Here is an 18,158-nt window from a genome sequence, read left to right as displayed (position 1 = left end):
GAGGTTTTATCTGTCAGTCAGGTTGGTAACCCCTACAGAATACAGCTGCTCTGTGACTGTGCTTCTTTAGAAGTCCACCAGCAATAGAATTCACTGGGAAATGTGGATCTTGTCTGATAAAAATCGAACTGGTGCAATTCACCTGCTTTGCACTTCGATGCTGTCCTGATAAAGACGATCATACATGCAGATTTTCAGGTCAATATTTGGCTTGGTCACCCACACAGGCGCGCTCTCGGCCACCCCACAAACTGAAACCACAATCTATGCATTCAGAAAACAAGGAGAAAATTAAGTTAATATTTTGAGCTGTTAAAGCAAATATAAAGTATGTAAATATATATATATTTATAATTATGTGAAAACTCTACCGGTTCACAACCAGGTTGAGAAAATAGGATTTGAAAATCCAGTTTTGCCTCTCCTGGAATGGTTGGTCTGAAGATGATGGGTATTCTGACACTCATAAATGGGCCAACATCACCTTCATAAGGCTGTAAAGAGAACACCTGTATGTTACACTGCCATTTAAAGTCCCCCTGTGTTGAAAATCCAGCTTTTAATGTTTTTTATACACTCACCTAAAGGATTATTAGGAACACCATACTAATACTGTGTTTGACCCCATTTCGCCTTCAGAACTGCCTTAATTCTACGTGGCATTGATTCAACAAGGTGCTGAAAGCATTCTTTAGAAATGTTGGCCCATATTAATAGGATAGCATCTTGCAGTTGATGGAGATTTGTGGGATGCACATCCAGGGCACAAAGCTCCCGTTCCACCACATCCCAAAGATGCTCTATTGGGTTGAGATCTGGTGACTGTGGGGGCCATTTTAGTACAGTGAACTCATTGTCATGTTCAAGAAACCAATTTGAAATGATTCAAGCTTTGTGACATGGTGCATTATCCTGCTGGAAGTAGCCATCAGAGGATGGGTACATGGTGGCCATAAAGGGATGGACATGGTCAGAAACAATGCTCAGGTAGGCCGTGGCATTTAAATGATGCCCAATTGGCACTAATGGGCCTAAAGTGTGCCAAGACAACATCCCCCACACCATTACACCACCACCACCAGCCTGCACAGTGGTAACAAGGCATGATGGATCCATGTTCTCATTCTTTTTACGCCAAATTTTGACTCTACCATCCGAATGTCTCAACAGAAATCGAGACTCATCAGACCAGGCAACATTTTTCCAGTCTTCAACTGTCCAATTTTGGTGAGCTCTTGCAAATTGTAGCCTCTTTTTCCTATTTGTAGTGGAGATGAGTGGTACCCGGTGGGGTCTTCTGCTGTTGTAGCCCATCCGCCTCAAGGTTGTGCGTGTTGTGGCTTCACAAATGCTTTGCTGCATACCTCGGTTGTAAAGAGTGGTTATTTCAGTCAAAGTTGCTCTACTATCAGCTTGAATCAGTCGGCCCATTCTCCTCTGACCTCTAGCATCAACAAGGCATTTTCGCCCACAGGACTGCCGCATACTGGATGTTTTTCCCTTTTCACACCATTCTTTGTAAACCCTAGAAATGGTTGTGTGTAAAAATCCCAGTAACTGAGCAGATTGTGAAATACTCAGACCAGCCCGTCTGGCACCAACAACCATGCCACGCTCAAAATTGCTTTCTTTCCCATTCTGACATTCAGTTTGGAGTTCAGGAGATTGTCTTGACCAGGACCACACCCCTAAATCCATTGAAGCAACTGCCATGTGATTGGTTGATTAGATAATTGCATTAATGAGAAATTGAACAGATGTTTCTAATAATCCTTTAGGTGAGTGTATGTCTATTCGGAGTTTTTAATATGCTTTAAGACAAACCATGTGTAAATATTATACAAATATTCTGACTTAAATATACAGAGATAACAAGGGAACTAAATGAAAAACAGGTAAACATAATCAGTAACTAATAATTAGTCTAATCGGGACAGCGAACACAGTTAAAACAAAACCAAAACACAATCAAAACTAAACAGACAGAGATCGTTACACTACAAAGCTGTTTCAGTTTGATATATTTTTCCTTTAGATATTCTTCATTGAGTTAATAAATGTTGGATAAATAATAAATGTGTCTGCAAAAAAAAAAAAAGATTCAAACTTTGAGAACCAGACTCGATTTTTGCCTTTCTTGATTTGCTTTCTTAAATGTGTGTAAACAGGTCAATGTGTTCATACCTCCTCGATGCTAAACTCAGTAGGCTCCACTTTAGTATCCACTGGTCCTGGATCAGTTGTCAAAACCTCATCAGGACTGTGACTGCTGACAGGAGACACTATAAACAGAATTTTAATTTTACTATTAAAAGAGAAGTACAAAGTGTATACGTGTATGTCACATACATTTGTCACAGTCAATTGTCAAAGCTAAGACGCCTGAAAAAGTGGTATATCTTTATTTTTCATTAGACTAAACTATTTCTATTAGTACTTTTCAAATGTAATAAAATATAAGTATGTTTTATATTCGCCATTTTTATCGACTTCTCTGTCAAAACGGTGTCTTAAAAGGTGGTGTAATTATGCTGACTGTGTTTTGGATGGCGGATGTAGAAGGGATTAAGTCATTGTTCAAAGAGCCTAGTAAATACCCAGGTCCTATTTGAAATGAAAGTCATGTCAACACTGAGTTCATGTTGGCAAAGTCATTGTTTTTACATGTTTGCAACTAATATCGCAAATTTCAAATGTATTACTGAAAAAGCACTGTACCACAGGAGAAAAGCATTATGTTACCTGATCCGAGGTCAATGTCAGTCTTCTCTATGCCTGATGGGATTTCTGCGTTCAGACTGGCCATCTCTAAACTACCGCTTTTACCAGAATCCTGGGCAGAAAGATTGACCAAAATATTAAAGTCCCCCTGTGGTGAAAATCCAGTTTTTAATGTTGTTTATGTGTCTATGTGGTGTTTTTAATATGCTTTAAGACAAATCATGTGTAAGTTCATAAGTCGACAGCATTGCTGAGTATTTTCTCCTTAAAACTGCAGTGAACCAAAGACAGTCTCAAAAACACGGTTTGAAATCGCTGGTGTTTCTGACGTCACAAACGACCTTGTATCCAATCAGATCAACGTGTGATCGTCAACCAGTGGATCTCTGAGCTGAGTGAGTGAGTGGAGGCGGGGCTCATTTGCATATTCATAGACCCGCGCATACTAAATGAGGCAAGGGTGTCGAGTTACATTCAAGATATTTTAAGGCATGAAAAAAATGTTTAAATGTCATTTTGGTGATCAAAGATGAGTTAAGGGATAAAATTATTGACTACAGGAAAACTCACATCATGGGATCCATTAGATTTAAGCTGAAATCACAATGAAAGTGTACTGCCACATTATTCCACTTTCTGTTGCATGGGTACAAAGTTGGCAACCCTACCTGAACATATTTTTGTGAGATTCACTCTATCATAACCAGAATAACTAGATACCAAATCACAGGACTATCTCCCTCACTCAGTTCACTGATGACCCAACAGGCACTACTGGAGGAGACAGTCAGTCGCATCAGTGTGATTCACCAGTGAGCTCGTGAAGGTTTGCTGAAATGGACCGGTGGAGACGGGGGTCAGCGTGTAACGAGTGCCGAGAGCCCCTCTGTTGGTCATGGTGATTCCTCGTGAAACCGTCTGTCCGACCACATGAGTGCCAAAGTCCACAAAACAGTGATCAACAACCATCTGGGAAAAAAAGGGAAATAATGGGATTAACAACTCGGTTAATTTGGTAATTAACAACAATTACCAAAACCTAAAAAAAGAAGAGTCATTTACCATGCAAAAACTCCTACCTCACACTTTTTCTTGGAGCACTTGATAGCCACAGAAAAAGGGCCATTAGCCGACTGAAAGTGAATCACACCATCCAAATCCACATCGAGCTACAACAAATATAGATCAATTTCATAATATTTAGAGTAAGAGGGGGGGGAAAAACATTGTAGAACAGGAGATGATGATCATCTACTTAATATCTTGGTTTACAAGATGTAAAAATGTGTCCTGTAAAGGAAGTCAACTGGTATTAAAAGAAAAGTGTGTTTGGTTCTTAAGTTTCTAGGCTATTGGTTCCCTAGTGAAAAAACCTATACCAAAACGTATTTAAAATACGTTTATTTCATACTAAGTATACTACAAACCCATTAACATATTTACTGACATATCGCTTGAGACTTACTGATATAATGAAACATTATTTGGAGTAAATCTTTATTGCACAATGCAAATTTCTTAATATGAAGCATAAAATGTGTTTTAATATCACTATTAGTAAGGATAGTATCGTCTCTGTATAATATCAATCTTTAAATGCAAGATATTTAAAGTGTACCTAAAGTATACTTGCAATAGTTTAACTTTAGCACAATCAAATATACTTCAGTATATCATTAGTTGACCTTCAGCACTATTTCTGGATTATTAAAGTACATTAAGTGCAAAATTAGTTGTTCCAGTTTAGCAGACTTTAAGTTTATCAGTTTAGTACCAACAGTACAATTGCAGGGTATTTATAATAAGTACATAAATATGTAAATGTATTTGTAGTATACTTAGCATAAAATAAATATATTTCAAATACATTTTAGTGTATTTATTTTTCACTAGGGTTTCCATGCCACTCAATAAAGTTTTACTTTATGCAAATTAGCAGTGACACATGAGCGTGTGACACATTATGAAGTGACTGATCAGGCACTATAAAATATAATAGTATGATTTTCTGAAAAGATGTTTATAGTGAAAATTGCTTAACACTTTTCCTGAATTTAGTGATTCATGTCTTACGCATGATATTTTCGTTTATGGTTATTTTAACTCCTTATTTGTGTTAAGCATTTTGAATTAGCATTGTGTATGAAATGTGATAAATAAGCCTTGCCTTAGAAATCAAATTGAACTTGATTGTGACCAAGCTCACGTAATCCATCCCATGTTACTGTGAGTAATTTCACTGTTCTCGATGATTCATCTCTACCCACATGCAGTGATATAATAATAACAGAATTTTAAAACAGAATTTCATCTAATTTTGGGAGACAAAGCATCTCATGGGACGTGCAGAGTGAAGCAAAGATATATTATTCCCGTGACAAACAGCAGATGTGCAGTGTGGAAGAACCTTACCAAAGGTCTAAATATAGCCTCCAGTTCACAAGCCATGCCAGCAGACATGGGCCCTGGTGGCTCGAAACTGCAAGAAAACACGTCACACACACAAACACACACACAGGTTTGGAAATGATGACAGAATTTTCTTTTCAAGACAAACAGAGAGAGTCAGCAAAAGATGCCAGTACCACGTGTCACACTGCTCTGGCTTTAAAAGAGCATCCCTGTGATCACAACGAGACTGATAAGTAAACCCTCAAATGTGAGATGTTTATGTGATGTGCTAAAAGAGCAGCCTACCTGACTGACACATGCTCTTTCAGATTCTGGGACACTCCCGACAGCTTACAGTAATTAGTCATGTATGTGACATTCGTGAGTGTGACTTTCTTCTTATAGACCTTCCCAACATCGCAATCCTGCAAATACAGTTCAGAAACAACATAAATATAAATATATTCTAATATTAAATATATCAGATGTAATATAATGTATTAAGTTTTGTACTTTAGTTTAGAGGCATGACTCTGAGGTCTCAGATGATGACTGTAGCCATGTTTCCATCCACTTGTCAATCGAATTATCTGAAGTTCGGTAAAGCTGGTGAAAGTGTGTTTCCATCAAACGGCTTTTAAAGCGGATAAAAACCTGTGCGTAATGACGTCACATGCTGTTTTGCGATCAAATTGGTATATCGAATTGATTTGAGACATGTTAAGGTGTTTCCATTCATTTTCTCACCGAATCGCACAACATTCAAGCAAACATTTGCGAACAAAGTTTTGCTAGGCAAAATGGATCGCACCATAATAACGTTTCCATCCGCGTTTATCGCATAAGCCGTATATCGATCAAGATAAAATCCGATGAGACGATCGTATTTCATTTGAGTCGATATTCATGAAATTCAATCGAATTTTACTGTTTCCATAAGGCATTTTTCATTCGATATCACTTAATGCGGATAAAAATGTGTGGATGGAAACACAGCTTGTGTCTTAAAGTTAAGTGAGCTCAAACGCCAAAAGTTTAGAAATATATGTTATATTTTTTCCACCACCACATCCCTTTAGTGGCTCCATACTTCAAGTGACTGAATTGAGAGCAAACGCAAACTGCATATTTGATATACAATATGATATATATTTCCCTCAGCATTGTCATCCACCTTGAATGTAAATTCGTTGCTGCCCTCATTGCAATGCATTATGGTATTATATAATTAGTGAAGAATATTGCGAATAATTATTTTATCAGGCACAGGACTTCGGTTCCTATAATTTGACACATTCTGTTCATTGGACCTTTAATTCCCATGAACGATGTCTAGGCAGCTCAGTAAGTTTTGAACACAGCTGTTATGATGAAAACGTCTGCATTCGGTACCTTAAACAGAATAATCTCAGGTTTGCTGATGAATGGTGGTCCTTTTGATTCTCTACCCTTTATAGTCTTTTTTGCTTCCTTTGAAAGCAAACCTTTGTTCATGTCAGTCTTCATGGTGGTGTGAGATGCTTCAAGATGAATGTTTTCATCTGATGTGGCCTAGGGGGACAGATATGACAAAAAACAATGATTTTCTAGCTGTAAATGAAAGATTGATATTTATTCTATTATAGCGTAGTAAAATAAAAATAAGTGATTACTATGTATAGTAATACTAGGGGCCAGTTGCATAATCATAGCCATTATGTTATGAGTATGTCCATTGTGTGATGATACTGTGTTTCCCAAAAGCATTGAGACTATTGGTGCCGATGGTCTCAATGATCTACTTAGGCCTGCAATGCTTTCGGGAAACACAGTACTGGTCACGATGGTTCAACAAAACAGAGCTTACACTTGTTGAAATCAAATCTCTGAATATTGGGATAGAGGATTTTTTTTTTTTACTAAACTTGGCATTCTTTTTTTATTGCCATTTTTGTATGCACATATTTTAATTAATCATCATAAATTAGGTATCATTCGAAATCTTACGAACTCAAAATTCATCCTTTTGAAATTGGACATTGCGTTACAATAGAAATGGTACTTTAAATTATTTTAGCTGGCTCCTCCCCTAGTGGGCGTCGTCAGGTTTCATATTACAATATTTATTTTAACTACTTTAAATTCAAAACCTTTTCTAATCTTGACAAAACACTTATCGTCGGAAAGGTCTCATAGAGTCTCAAGGTTCCATATTTGGCGACTATTTTGTGATAGAAGTGATATTTGGACATAAATGTATTAATTTGTTACAGGAAAATGCATTAAACATTTTTTAAATGGAATGTGTGTGTCACCCGGTGGCTATTTTTGGTATTACGCTTAAACAAAATGGGAACGTAATTTTTTTGTGATATCAACTTCAAATTTGGAACACAACTTGGTTAGATTTATGGCTTTGATTTTATAGTAAAAATAATTTAGCAAAATATATATTTAAAAAATGTTTAGTACAGTACATTTGATTTACAGTAAATTTAAACTTCCATAACTTTTTGATACTTTAATTTTTTTGAAGGGCTTTATCTATAGTGTCTTCTTTAAAACAAGACCAAAAATAGGTCTATATTCCACAGCATTTTTGAATTACAACCATTTAAGTTTGGATAGTGCATTTTCATGTCTATTCTCAAAAAGGGGGGGAACAGTTAAGGGGTGTCACATTCTTATGTATTTTATTGAAATTGTTACCATATCATCTTTGTGTTTGTGTTCCCAAAGGCCGGTGAACTCAGGCTGAGCCAGGCTCATCTCTCTTTTATCTTCATCCTCCATTTCTACACACTCTCCCAACTTCAGCTCGGCAGAGTCTGAAGAGGAACTGACATCACTGTTGCTGTCACTGTACGACCTGATGCGAGATGCTCTGGGACTTGACATTACATGCTTTTCCTGAATTAAACACAAGTGGAAAAAGTGATTGTTAGTGTTGCTTTTATCAGCATCTTTGATTTGGGGTCATTTTAGTGCCAGTAATCACAACCTTGGTTACTTAACCCAATGGGTTACCCCATGTGTGAAAAAGTTTGATTCTGGCTTAAAGTTGACAAGCAGATAAATGGAGTGGTTAAGTCGTGGTCGTGGTATGAGTAACCCACTTCTAGCCAAAATAACCTTAAATTTGGTTACATGTCGTTTTTGCCAAAATAACTTGCGAGATGTACGATATTCCATCATGTAAGCAAAGTCAACAGTGGTTACAAGGTGTTTGGTTTCATTTCCTCACTCATGTCATTTCTTTGTTATCTAATTGATGACTAGTCTATTCTTGGGCGATGGTTAGACGTCTCTGAAATTTTCACTGACAGCCCAAATTTTGCCTTGTTTTAGCCTAGACGTCTGAGCTGTGTTTGGACGGCTATTAGACGTCTTTGAAACGCAAAATTGCTTGCTGAGTTGGTTTATAATGGCATTATGCAATGTGATCTCTACTTCTGCAGACAAACTTGCATCATTCATAAGCTAACTGTACTTTCTCTTTGTGGAGCGCAGAACATACCATCATTTCATTCATTGTTTTACTGATAAACAAATACTGTATGGCGAGTGTCACGCTAAGCAATCACTGGTACCTCTCTCTTTGTATGTGCAGATGGAGGCAGTATGTTCTGCAAGAGTTTCTCATCTCGCTTTTTCTCATGGCTCAGAGTCAGTACGGGAGATTTCCTACGCCTCTCCTTCATGTTCCTTTCCGAGAGCAATTTAGCCACAATCTCCATTTGCCCCACTCTCCGTGTATCTTCAAATTCCCTTCAATGAAAAAGATAGAAGATATGTAAAACATACAGCATAACAGCTGTCCTCAAACCTTTTGAGCCTTCACATCAGATGTTTATGGGAAATTCTCACGCATTTTTCTTCCTGAAGCGCTCCTGCACTCTCAGTCGGTGGATGTGTTCAGTGCTGTTCAATCCTTTGGCCTCCAGTGACTCTTTCATGTGTTGCTCTTGCTCTTTCTGTTTCTGTTCATAGGCTTTCTGTTGTAGTTTTCTAGCACACATAGTTTCCTAAGTACATGGAGAGAAGATCTATCAATGGCATATGCAGACGCAAACACTCGCCCAGCAATACTTGTCCAGTGCTGCTGTGGATACACATACCATTACTCTTCAAATTGCGCAAATTGAAATTGCGAATTGAAAATACGACCAATGGAAACACGTCAATTTCACAAAAAACTCCCATGTATCGTAAAAAAGTTTTTACGCTCGCATGAGGGGTTTTTTCAGGCAATTCGAAAAAGGAATATTTCGCAAAACTGGTGTACATAAAAGTCGATCATTCTTTAAAGATGATGTGGTGTGTTTGGACAGAAGACGAGACAGAGTTCTTTATTAAACTCATAAAAGACAAAAGTATCACAGGAATACTGGATTCTAAACAACAACGAAATGCCACAATTTCTCAAGAGCTTGAAGCAGAAGGAGTGAGAAACACTCATATGAGCCGCTCTCAGTATACGGGTCTTTCCTTGCCTTTAATACTTGGAAAACATGCCTTCCATTAATAATAATGGCTAGTGTGTGGGCTGCGATATACTTAAACCTACCAACATCTGTTGCCATGATTTTTGGAATGAGAAAAGACGTTTTACTCGCATAACATCGGTTAATGGAAACGCCGTCATTTTGCAATAGTTTTTTTATTGACATTTAGAAAATATTGCAAAACTTTGTTTCCGCAACCAAGCTCCTGTCTGCAAGGACGCCCCTCTATAGTTGCTGTTATTTGTTGTGATGGGATTTTTAAATGAATCAAAACTAACATTTCTTTTCCATGCAGGAATAACATTCATATGCTTTTGAAACCTAAATGTTTCCAAACAGTTTGGTCAAAGTCAGTCAGTCAGTGAATCAACTCTGAATATAACAAAAGGGGAAATGATGTTTGATCAGATGTTTGAATATATAAACCGATGACTTGAAACAAAGTGAAGTATACCAAGAAATTGCATCTACCTAGTAACAGAAGGGTTTGCTGGATTATACATATGAAGAACCAATCATATTGTAGGACAATTACGTAATGAATCATGTCACCTTTGCCATGCTCCTGTTGTATTTTTTTTGCTGGTGGGATTCTGTCTGAAATTGGTCTGAGATCCTCCGGTCGTGATTAAAGCATATTTAAAGGCATTGTCTGGATTGTCTAGTTATTGCTGCGCACCAGGTTAGTCGAACACTAGAGACCTTATTCCCAAGTGACAGTGTTCAAAAAGGAACAAGGCGTCGTTCGACTCAGTGTGAGACTCTTAGGTGGGGTTAGATACAGTCAGGTTACTATAATTCTTAGGCATTTTATGCGGTCAGAGTAGCTACTCTTAGGCCGTGTGTCCACCAAAGCTCTACTGAAGACGCCTAGCTTTGGGCGCTTGAGAGCGTTTTGGCAGCGCAGCGTTTTTTCAGTTGAGACGTTTCGTTGCTATGATACAGAATATCCGCAGCACAGTTTACTTGTAACTGATTTCGCAGATCATTTGTTTCATACTAAAAATTTATTTTTCATCCATGTTGTTCGGTTAGCTCTGCTGGTGGATGTCGTTGTACAGAATGTTGTGACAGTTGGTCGGTGTGGTATTAGCCCCGCCCCTCCTCCACTGTGATTGGACGGCTGGGTAAAAAGTGACAGTGATGAGCGCTGCGTTTTACCCAAAGTTGAACATTCTTCAACTCTCGGCGACCTGTAAAAACGCCGAGCTCTCAGCGCTTCAGCGAGAAAAAAACGTTCAGCGTTCGTTGCGCTCATGGCGTTCTAAAAACGCGGCGCTCCCATTGAAAACAATTGAAAACATACGCCAGGCGCTTTGGTGGACACACGGCCTTAGGCGTAAACCACTGCGGTCAAAGGGGATTTCACCTGCGTATAATTTTGCAGGTGTCAGGGACACTTGGTTAAACTGAAGTCAGGTGCGTAGGGGAAGATCTCCACATTGGTACCCTAAGCTTCTCCTTGCGGGTGGTGAGCCTACAAAGAGGTGGCTCCATGTTGTTTGTTTGAGCTGAGCCTGACTAGGCCTCATGAAGCATTACACACATATTACGATTTATTTATACTGCTGCAGACACGTCACACCTCCCAACTCAACTCATAACCCTTACGACTGATTGACTGTACCTGACTGGCAGCGAAACTGGCTTTAAGTGTCATCACTGCGGTCTGCCTCTTCTTTATGAGCTCCTTCCTCCTCTCTTTAGCCTCAGCCTCTTTCTGTTTCATCCTACAACACAAGAGCACTTACAATACGTTTTATACTATCTTCTTTTAAATACACTTTATTAGACTGGCCACTAATATGAAAGCCGAAAATTTGAAGTTGTAATTCAACTAGAGTTATACAAAATGTGCATGTTGGTGTCTCACCTCTGTAGAGTCTGCTTGAGGAAGACGGCTGCTTTGAGATGGCCAGCAAGAGCCTGTTCCTGTTGTTTCCTGAGCACTTCTGCCTGCTCTTGTAAAACCTTGTCACGTTCACTGTCACAGGAGATTATACAAATAACACTTTAAACAAACTTTTTCAGGTGGTGCTTGCCCACTTACAACTCGCCGCCATGATGCCGGGGTCTGCAGCTGTACGATAGGGTTTCTAGGCTTTTCTACAAATTGACTAGAAAACCAGAGGCCACTCTCTCTGCCGGTTATAGGTCAAAGACTCTTTACTTTGTTTTGTAAATCATTTTGAGTCGATGAGCCAAGTTTTATTTAAATTGTTCTTTTGGCAAGGAAAATACTAAATAGATTCTAGATTGATTCTAAAAATGTAAAATATGTTCAAATGTGTTGCATTGCCTGCTTTGAAAATCTATGTGATTTTTTTTTATTTTACCATCCATCATGTGACAATTCAGCAAAAAGTCTAATTGTGAAATGATTTAGACTGTTAAAGGTGCATGCGATTACTGAGAAACAATGTTGATAGTTGAAATCGATACTCAAACATCCCCTCTTTTCATTGCTCCGCCCCCAATAGAAGAAAAACTATGCAACACAAGCAACTACTAACAGCTCGTGCACATATGGATGAATCAGCTGTGATCCAACGAAAGCTCATGTATCGAGCAAAAACAAAGCAAGACCTTCAGACCTTCCTGCTCTCTAAAGTCTCTCCAGCGCTGGAAAGCTGTTCCAATATTAACGTGGCTCCTAACACTAATCATAACCCTTCTTTATCCAATTATATTCATGTGACCATTTACTCTCATTCTTTCTGCAGATGTCCCTCTTGCTCTCCTCCAACATCTCGATCGGATACGCCCCCTATTGCTGATTGGCTACAAGAGTGTTCTGGTCCTCTATGGATCGGACCAATCCACTTAGTTTTTTTCTAATATTTACATCGCTAGGACTTTGTGCAAAAAAAAAGAAGTTTTTCAGCACACACACGCAGAACAACAGACATCTAAGGGTATGTTCACACTTGTAGTTCAATTTGCTTGGTTCCTTTACTCCGGGCAAAAAAGAAGAAGAAACGTTTAGTCTTGGTCTGTTTAGTGTTCACATTGGCATTTTTAACACTGAACCAAAAGGCATAGGGATATGTTCACAACCTGATTGTTTGGCTTTTATTCTGTATATTTCAAGACAAGATTTACCGAACGTCCACGCTGTATGTGCATAGTCTACATATGATGGTATTTTGACCAACTGAGAACTCATGAAGAGCTTATAAAATGTGTAAAGGAGTCAAAACAGCGACAGGAATCCCTCCGTCACACACACACACACACACACACACGGACCTGCTGTGAGGAGACGTGGTTCTGATGCCTGTACTGAACTGTGATGAGCAACATCCCGGCTATGATGAGAAAAAAACATTCTGTCCTTTTTAGGGTCGCATCTTGTGACATCACGTCCTGTTTTTGGTTGGTTTACATGTCTTTGGTCCATGTTGCGTTCATATATCAGTCGAACCACACCAGAGTTCATTTGGAAGCAGATCGAGTCTCATCTTTTCAGCGTTCGGTCTGTTTGTTTGGTGGCACCAGGGTTCAGATGATAGCATTCATACTTAATTCAAATGAACCACCCTTACAGAACAATCGTACCAGAGTTCATTTTAATCCAACCAAACATGCCAAGTGTGAACACACCCTAACAAATATTCAAAAAATTGTATGATTGGATGTTGATTTCCATTTTCAACAGCATTTCTCAGAAAGCGCTTACTCCCCCTTTAAATGGCTCAGGTTACACGTCTTGCATTAAACTGCAAACTGGAGTGGATGTGATACAAGCGGTGTGCAATTGTGTGACACATTTCACATTAAACTCTTACATTTTGTCATGTTGTGCTTTGTGTCTACGTTGTTTGATAACGCTCTTCTCTCGCTGGAGTCTGAGCTTTTGTTTCTTCTTGTCCTGTAATTGGACGTTCTTCTCCTCCAGCTCAAGTTCCTGACGCAGAGCCAAGAAGTGACCCAGATCGACCTCCACCTGACACAGCTCCAGCCTGAACATACGACAATTACACTCTACATCCACAACAACAGCATATTAAAGGCTTTCTGTTAGGCAACCATGGTTAGTAGATTAAATCATGCTGTGTAAAACTGGATTTTCAAGAATCAAAGACTTCCTCCCCAATCCATCCAGAACAGATACTGAGATAAACTAAATTATGTCATCAAACCCATGTTCAAAAGGATGTTTGAAAAAATAAAGTTTGTCCCGCAATTCATAACAAAACTCGTTTTTAAATGTTATTTGAGAGCAAAATTAAATGATCCACATTGTGAACCTTAGTTTGAGATTCTCTAGTGTAGAGTGTGACCCTTTAAATACCCCTTCATGACCTTTCATGTTGTGTGTAATAAAGCTGTTTGTGAATGTAAAAGGTCTGCAAAGTTTTTAAGATCAATATGCACTACAAGTTATTTTCTCCAAAAAGAAATAATCGATTCTGAACTGCCAGAAACGAGTCGTCAGCAATTCCAGCCTCACTTTCTGTTACAAACATGTAGGCTGGCTACACATTTGCATAATGTGGCCTGTGGCCTTCATTGGCTGATCACCAACAACACCAACTTTGACCCTCAAACACTGAGTTTGGTTCGTGTTGTTCATGTCGAGAAGACGCTGTTTTCTGCTGCCAAAGAAAATCCACTTTTTTAGCACTTCATAAGTATGAGACTCACGCTGGAATTGATACGATAAAAATCGTTACTGTTCGTATCACTATACATCCAGTGCTGAGGAAAATCCAGAGCTGGAATTCAGTTATGCTAATGGCCGTTTCATTTCCGACACGCTGTAAACGGTCGACCAATCACAATCTGATTTTGGGCAATCTGACCAATCAGAGCAGAGCAGCTCTCAGAAAGTAGGGGTTTAGATAAACCGAATCTTCGTACAAAGAGACTGTATATTATGAGAAGATAGAAGTGTTTTTTGACCTTGGATGCATGTAAACCTAGCCTGGGAAAACCCAGACAACTTCCGGCAAATTTAGATTTGCTCTGAAAGTTAGTCTGGCAAAGAGCTCATTCAAGCCCATTTCCAATCCGCCGAAATCGCGGCACCAATCAGAAGCGTTGGGGCGGCTTTACACGATGACGACAGCGCTGGGATTTTGAAGCAGATTTTGTAGCCTACATTACAAAGATGGATGCCGCCGTCGAACATCACTCGTTCGAATCAGCTATCGCGTCTGTTTTAAGCCATTTGAACGTTTCCTTTTTGTTAAAAACCGAGCAAAGAACAACACTCGGAGATGTTTCTCCACCGCTCTGCATACGTCATCTCCTTCATCGCTCTGATTGGGTTTAGGTCTATCCGCGACCTTCTGGAAATGATTTGTCTATGACGCTTTGCCAGACCATAACTCAGTTACAAATGAGAATGCTCTGGTTTTAACCAGGCTAATGTAAACCTATTGTAGACCTCCAAAACAAAACAAGGATCATTTAAAATAGCATAATAAGGCGTTTTAAGACCATTTTTAAACAGTTTAGAAATGACAGAATAAACAGGTGAATTTCCTCCATTGCTTTTTTCATTGATGAGCAAAACAACCACTATATTTCCAGAAGTTTAAAGCCGTTTAAGTTTAAATATCACAATAAAAACAAATATCAAGACAAGAATGCAAGTTACAGTATCAAGAATAAAATCCACAGGTATTAAGTGTAAGATTATTGCAGATATGAAACTCACTCATGCTCTTTGAGGATCATGGCTAAATGATCCCCCAGATCCTCCTCCACCTGCAGCTCGGCACACACACGCTTGTGTTGAGCTCCAAGCCGGAGCACCGCCACGCTGCGCAGAACAAAGCAGAACTAGACACTTCTTTCTCTTCTTCGGGGAACTTCGTTCGCAAAAACTGTTTTTTACCTGTTCTCAGCTCGTTTCTCTCTCTCTATATCCGACTCAATCTGCTCTCTGTTTTCCTCCAGCTCAGTCACATGAAGGTCAAATGCTTTTAGTTCCTCCCTTGAAGAAAATACATTTTGTACAAACTCAGATTTACAAATACATTTGTGTGTTATAAAGAAGCTAAAAATCTGAACATGTTGTAGTTGGTAACGAGGAAAGAATACATTTATTATAGAGAATGGTGAGATTAATGATAAAACGGTGAAGATCCCTTATAGAGGCCAGTTCACACTGCGCCGACAGACGGCAACACACACTTCATCGGGTTTTGTCGGATCAGTGTGTCTCCTGTCGGAGTCTGTCGGAGCTTGTTGTCGCAGATTGAACATGCTGAATCAGAATTAGATTGTCTGAGTGTCGGAGTCGGTCTGCGTCTGTCGTGTGGACTGAATTTAGGTCACCATTCACACACTCACAAGAGGGAAAAATCATGTCGCATCATACCTGACTGAATGAAAATGCACGCTTATAGTCTTTTATAATTGAGATTAGATTAGGGGTTCGACTTTATGATTAATTTGATATTTGGCTCATACAGGTGAAACTCGAAAAATTAGAATATCGTGCAAAAGTTCATTTATTTCAGTAATTCAACTTAAAAGGTGAAACTAATATATTATATAGACTCATTACATGCAAAGTGAGATATTTCAAGCCTTTATTTGTTATAATTGTGATGATTATGGCTTACAGCTTATGAAAACCCCAAATTCAAAATTAGAATATTGTGAAAAGGTTTTCATATCTGTAAGCCATAATCATCAAAATTATAACAAATAAAGGCTTGAAATATCTCACTTTGCATGTAATGAGTCTATATAATATATTAGTTTCACCTTTTAAGTTGAATTACTGAAATAAATGAACTTTTGCACCATATTCAAATTTCAAGTTTCACCTGTACATTTTTCCACAGCCCAACTTATGATTTCAAAGTCTCATATGAATTCTTAAGACTTATCATGAAATTGGGTAGAAAAAATCCACATACTTGCAAAAAAAAATTATAATAAGCATTTCTTGTTTTTTTATTGTCTTGTTTTTCAAGGACAATATCTAAACATCCTTAAAACAATCGAATTTTCTCACCCCATCTGTGAATATTTTTTTCTTTTCAGTGAATTCTGTGCTTAAAACAAATAAACAAAAAAGTATTTCCCGGTGGAGAATAAAAACCTTTACCTTAAAAATGTTGCTATACATAGTGAATGGATCAGATGTTTAGATAGATCTTGACTTCAGAATACTGTCCATATTTGCATTGTGCTTCCTTCCTTATAGCACTACTCAGAGAATCAGGAGTACCAGTATCAGTAAAAAAAATTGTTGTCGGTTGTACGACGTATTTATATCCATGAAAACCTGCAGCACTTCAGCATAGATGCCGAATCCCTGTGCATGCGCTGCTGTCGTCAGTCACATGACTGGCAAACTGTGGAGATTAGACGTAATTAATGTGTTGTGTGTTTGAACACCATATCAGATCTGCACCAATCACACGCAGTCAGCATTTTTGATTTGTGAGCTGTTTGCATCCCTGAATTTGAAAAGAAATCTCCTTCTCATTACTGTAATACATCACTAAAAACAGCAACCAAAGTACAGCAAACACGACCGTGACGTGCTTACAATTGTATCGTTTTTTAAGGTAATGAGAATGAGATCTTTTTTCATTACAGTAATTAACAATTCTTTATACAAAATATAATTAAAGATTGGTTTATTTTTCTTTATTTCTGAGATTTTACTAAAAGCTGTGAATGCACTATTTGCAATGGAGCCTTCTCCACCTCAGAAATAAACAAAAATAAACCAATCAGTATGGCCTGTGTTTACAGCTCGCCGGCTCTGCTCAGTCCACCTACAGTACCTGACAGCTTTGCTCTGGCATGTGCTCACACCATGATGTACATTAGAAAACACAGTGGGAGGCAGATATTCAGAGTCTAAAAACCTTCCCTGAGAGGATGGAAAGGGCCACGTTATCACAGTAAAAGAGGATACAGACCTGGCTTGTAGCAAATTCAGTTTCTTCTGCTGGTAAAAGCTGTCCAGTTGGGTCAGAAACTTCTTAAGCTTGAACATGCGTTTCTTGTCGGTGTATTGCTTCTCCCCGCCTGTGTCATCTTCACCATCACTCATTTCCCTTAGACAAGGTAGACAAGAGCCAGTGATAGATATACAAACATCTGAACAGTAGTGTATATTATATTAAAAGTGAGTTTTTTTCTGAACAAAAGAAGTTATTTCATTCAGCTTGGAATTAGCATTAAAGGAATCCTATTATTATGCTTTTTTCCATGTTCATCTTTCTTTAGTGTGTAATGTTTCTGTTTGAGTCACAATATTCCTCATTTAAATATTTCCCGCCCAAAGCATACGCAAAATAAAGGGGCACAGTCCTTTACGATTGCTTCTTGTCAGACTGTACGAACACGATCATCGCTGTAAGTCTTGTCACACTGTAAGATCTCAGTTGTCATTAATGTCTACGACAGTCAAGATGTGTTAAAAACTAACAAACACAACACAACTCGTCTGGAGATGTACATCATCAATCAATGACACGTTCGGTGATGCGAGCTTCATTACACGCGGGATTGAAATGGTACAAAGAAATCTCTAATGTTAATTTTGGTCATGGCTTGTCTTGAAAAACTAAGACAATTTGACGG

The 18,158-nt window shown here is 38.5% G+C and overlaps 1 protein-coding gene across 1 annotated transcript in view; it reads right to left on the bottom strand.

Moving 5' to 3' along the window:
• Nucleotides 1-18,158, bottom strand: part of cfap74 (cilia and flagella associated protein 74) — a 75,136-nt gene that overhangs the window by 54,677 nt on the left and 2,301 nt on the right. The window contains exons 3-20 of the mRNA XM_056246934.1: nucleotides 17,492-17,629; nucleotides 15,442-15,540; nucleotides 15,262-15,366; nucleotides 13,385-13,558; nucleotides 11,470-11,580; nucleotides 11,224-11,326; nucleotides 8,959-9,116; nucleotides 8,682-8,859; nucleotides 7,801-8,001; nucleotides 6,505-6,663; nucleotides 5,419-5,537; nucleotides 5,134-5,200; nucleotides 3,801-3,890; nucleotides 3,532-3,690; nucleotides 2,743-2,833; nucleotides 2,185-2,282; nucleotides 372-494; nucleotides 143-264 (exon numbers count right to left, since the gene is read on the bottom strand). Coding sequence (XP_056102909.1) covers nucleotides 143-264; nucleotides 372-494; nucleotides 2,185-2,282; nucleotides 2,743-2,833; nucleotides 3,532-3,690; nucleotides 3,801-3,890; nucleotides 5,134-5,200; nucleotides 5,419-5,537; nucleotides 6,505-6,663; nucleotides 7,801-8,001; nucleotides 8,682-8,859; nucleotides 8,959-9,116; nucleotides 11,224-11,326; nucleotides 11,470-11,580; nucleotides 13,385-13,558; nucleotides 15,262-15,366; nucleotides 15,442-15,540; nucleotides 17,492-17,629 — 2,295 coding nt within the window. The remainder of the gene's footprint in view (nucleotides 1-142; nucleotides 265-371; nucleotides 495-2,184; nucleotides 2,283-2,742; nucleotides 2,834-3,531; nucleotides 3,691-3,800; nucleotides 3,891-5,133; nucleotides 5,201-5,418; nucleotides 5,538-6,504; nucleotides 6,664-7,800; nucleotides 8,002-8,681; nucleotides 8,860-8,958; nucleotides 9,117-11,223; nucleotides 11,327-11,469; nucleotides 11,581-13,384; nucleotides 13,559-15,261; nucleotides 15,367-15,441; nucleotides 15,541-17,491; nucleotides 17,630-18,158) is intronic.

The sequence above is a fragment of the Rhinichthys klamathensis genome, unplaced genomic scaffold (genome assembly GCF_029890125.1).
Source record: "Rhinichthys klamathensis goyatoka isolate OS25496 unplaced genomic scaffold, OSU_Roscu_1.1 h1tg000040l_1, whole genome shotgun sequence".
Lineage (NCBI taxonomy): Eukaryota > Metazoa > Chordata > Actinopteri > Cypriniformes > Leuciscidae > Rhinichthys > Rhinichthys klamathensis.
Note: the sequence above shows the minus strand (reverse complement) of the source record. Positions and strands in the feature narration are given on the sequence as shown.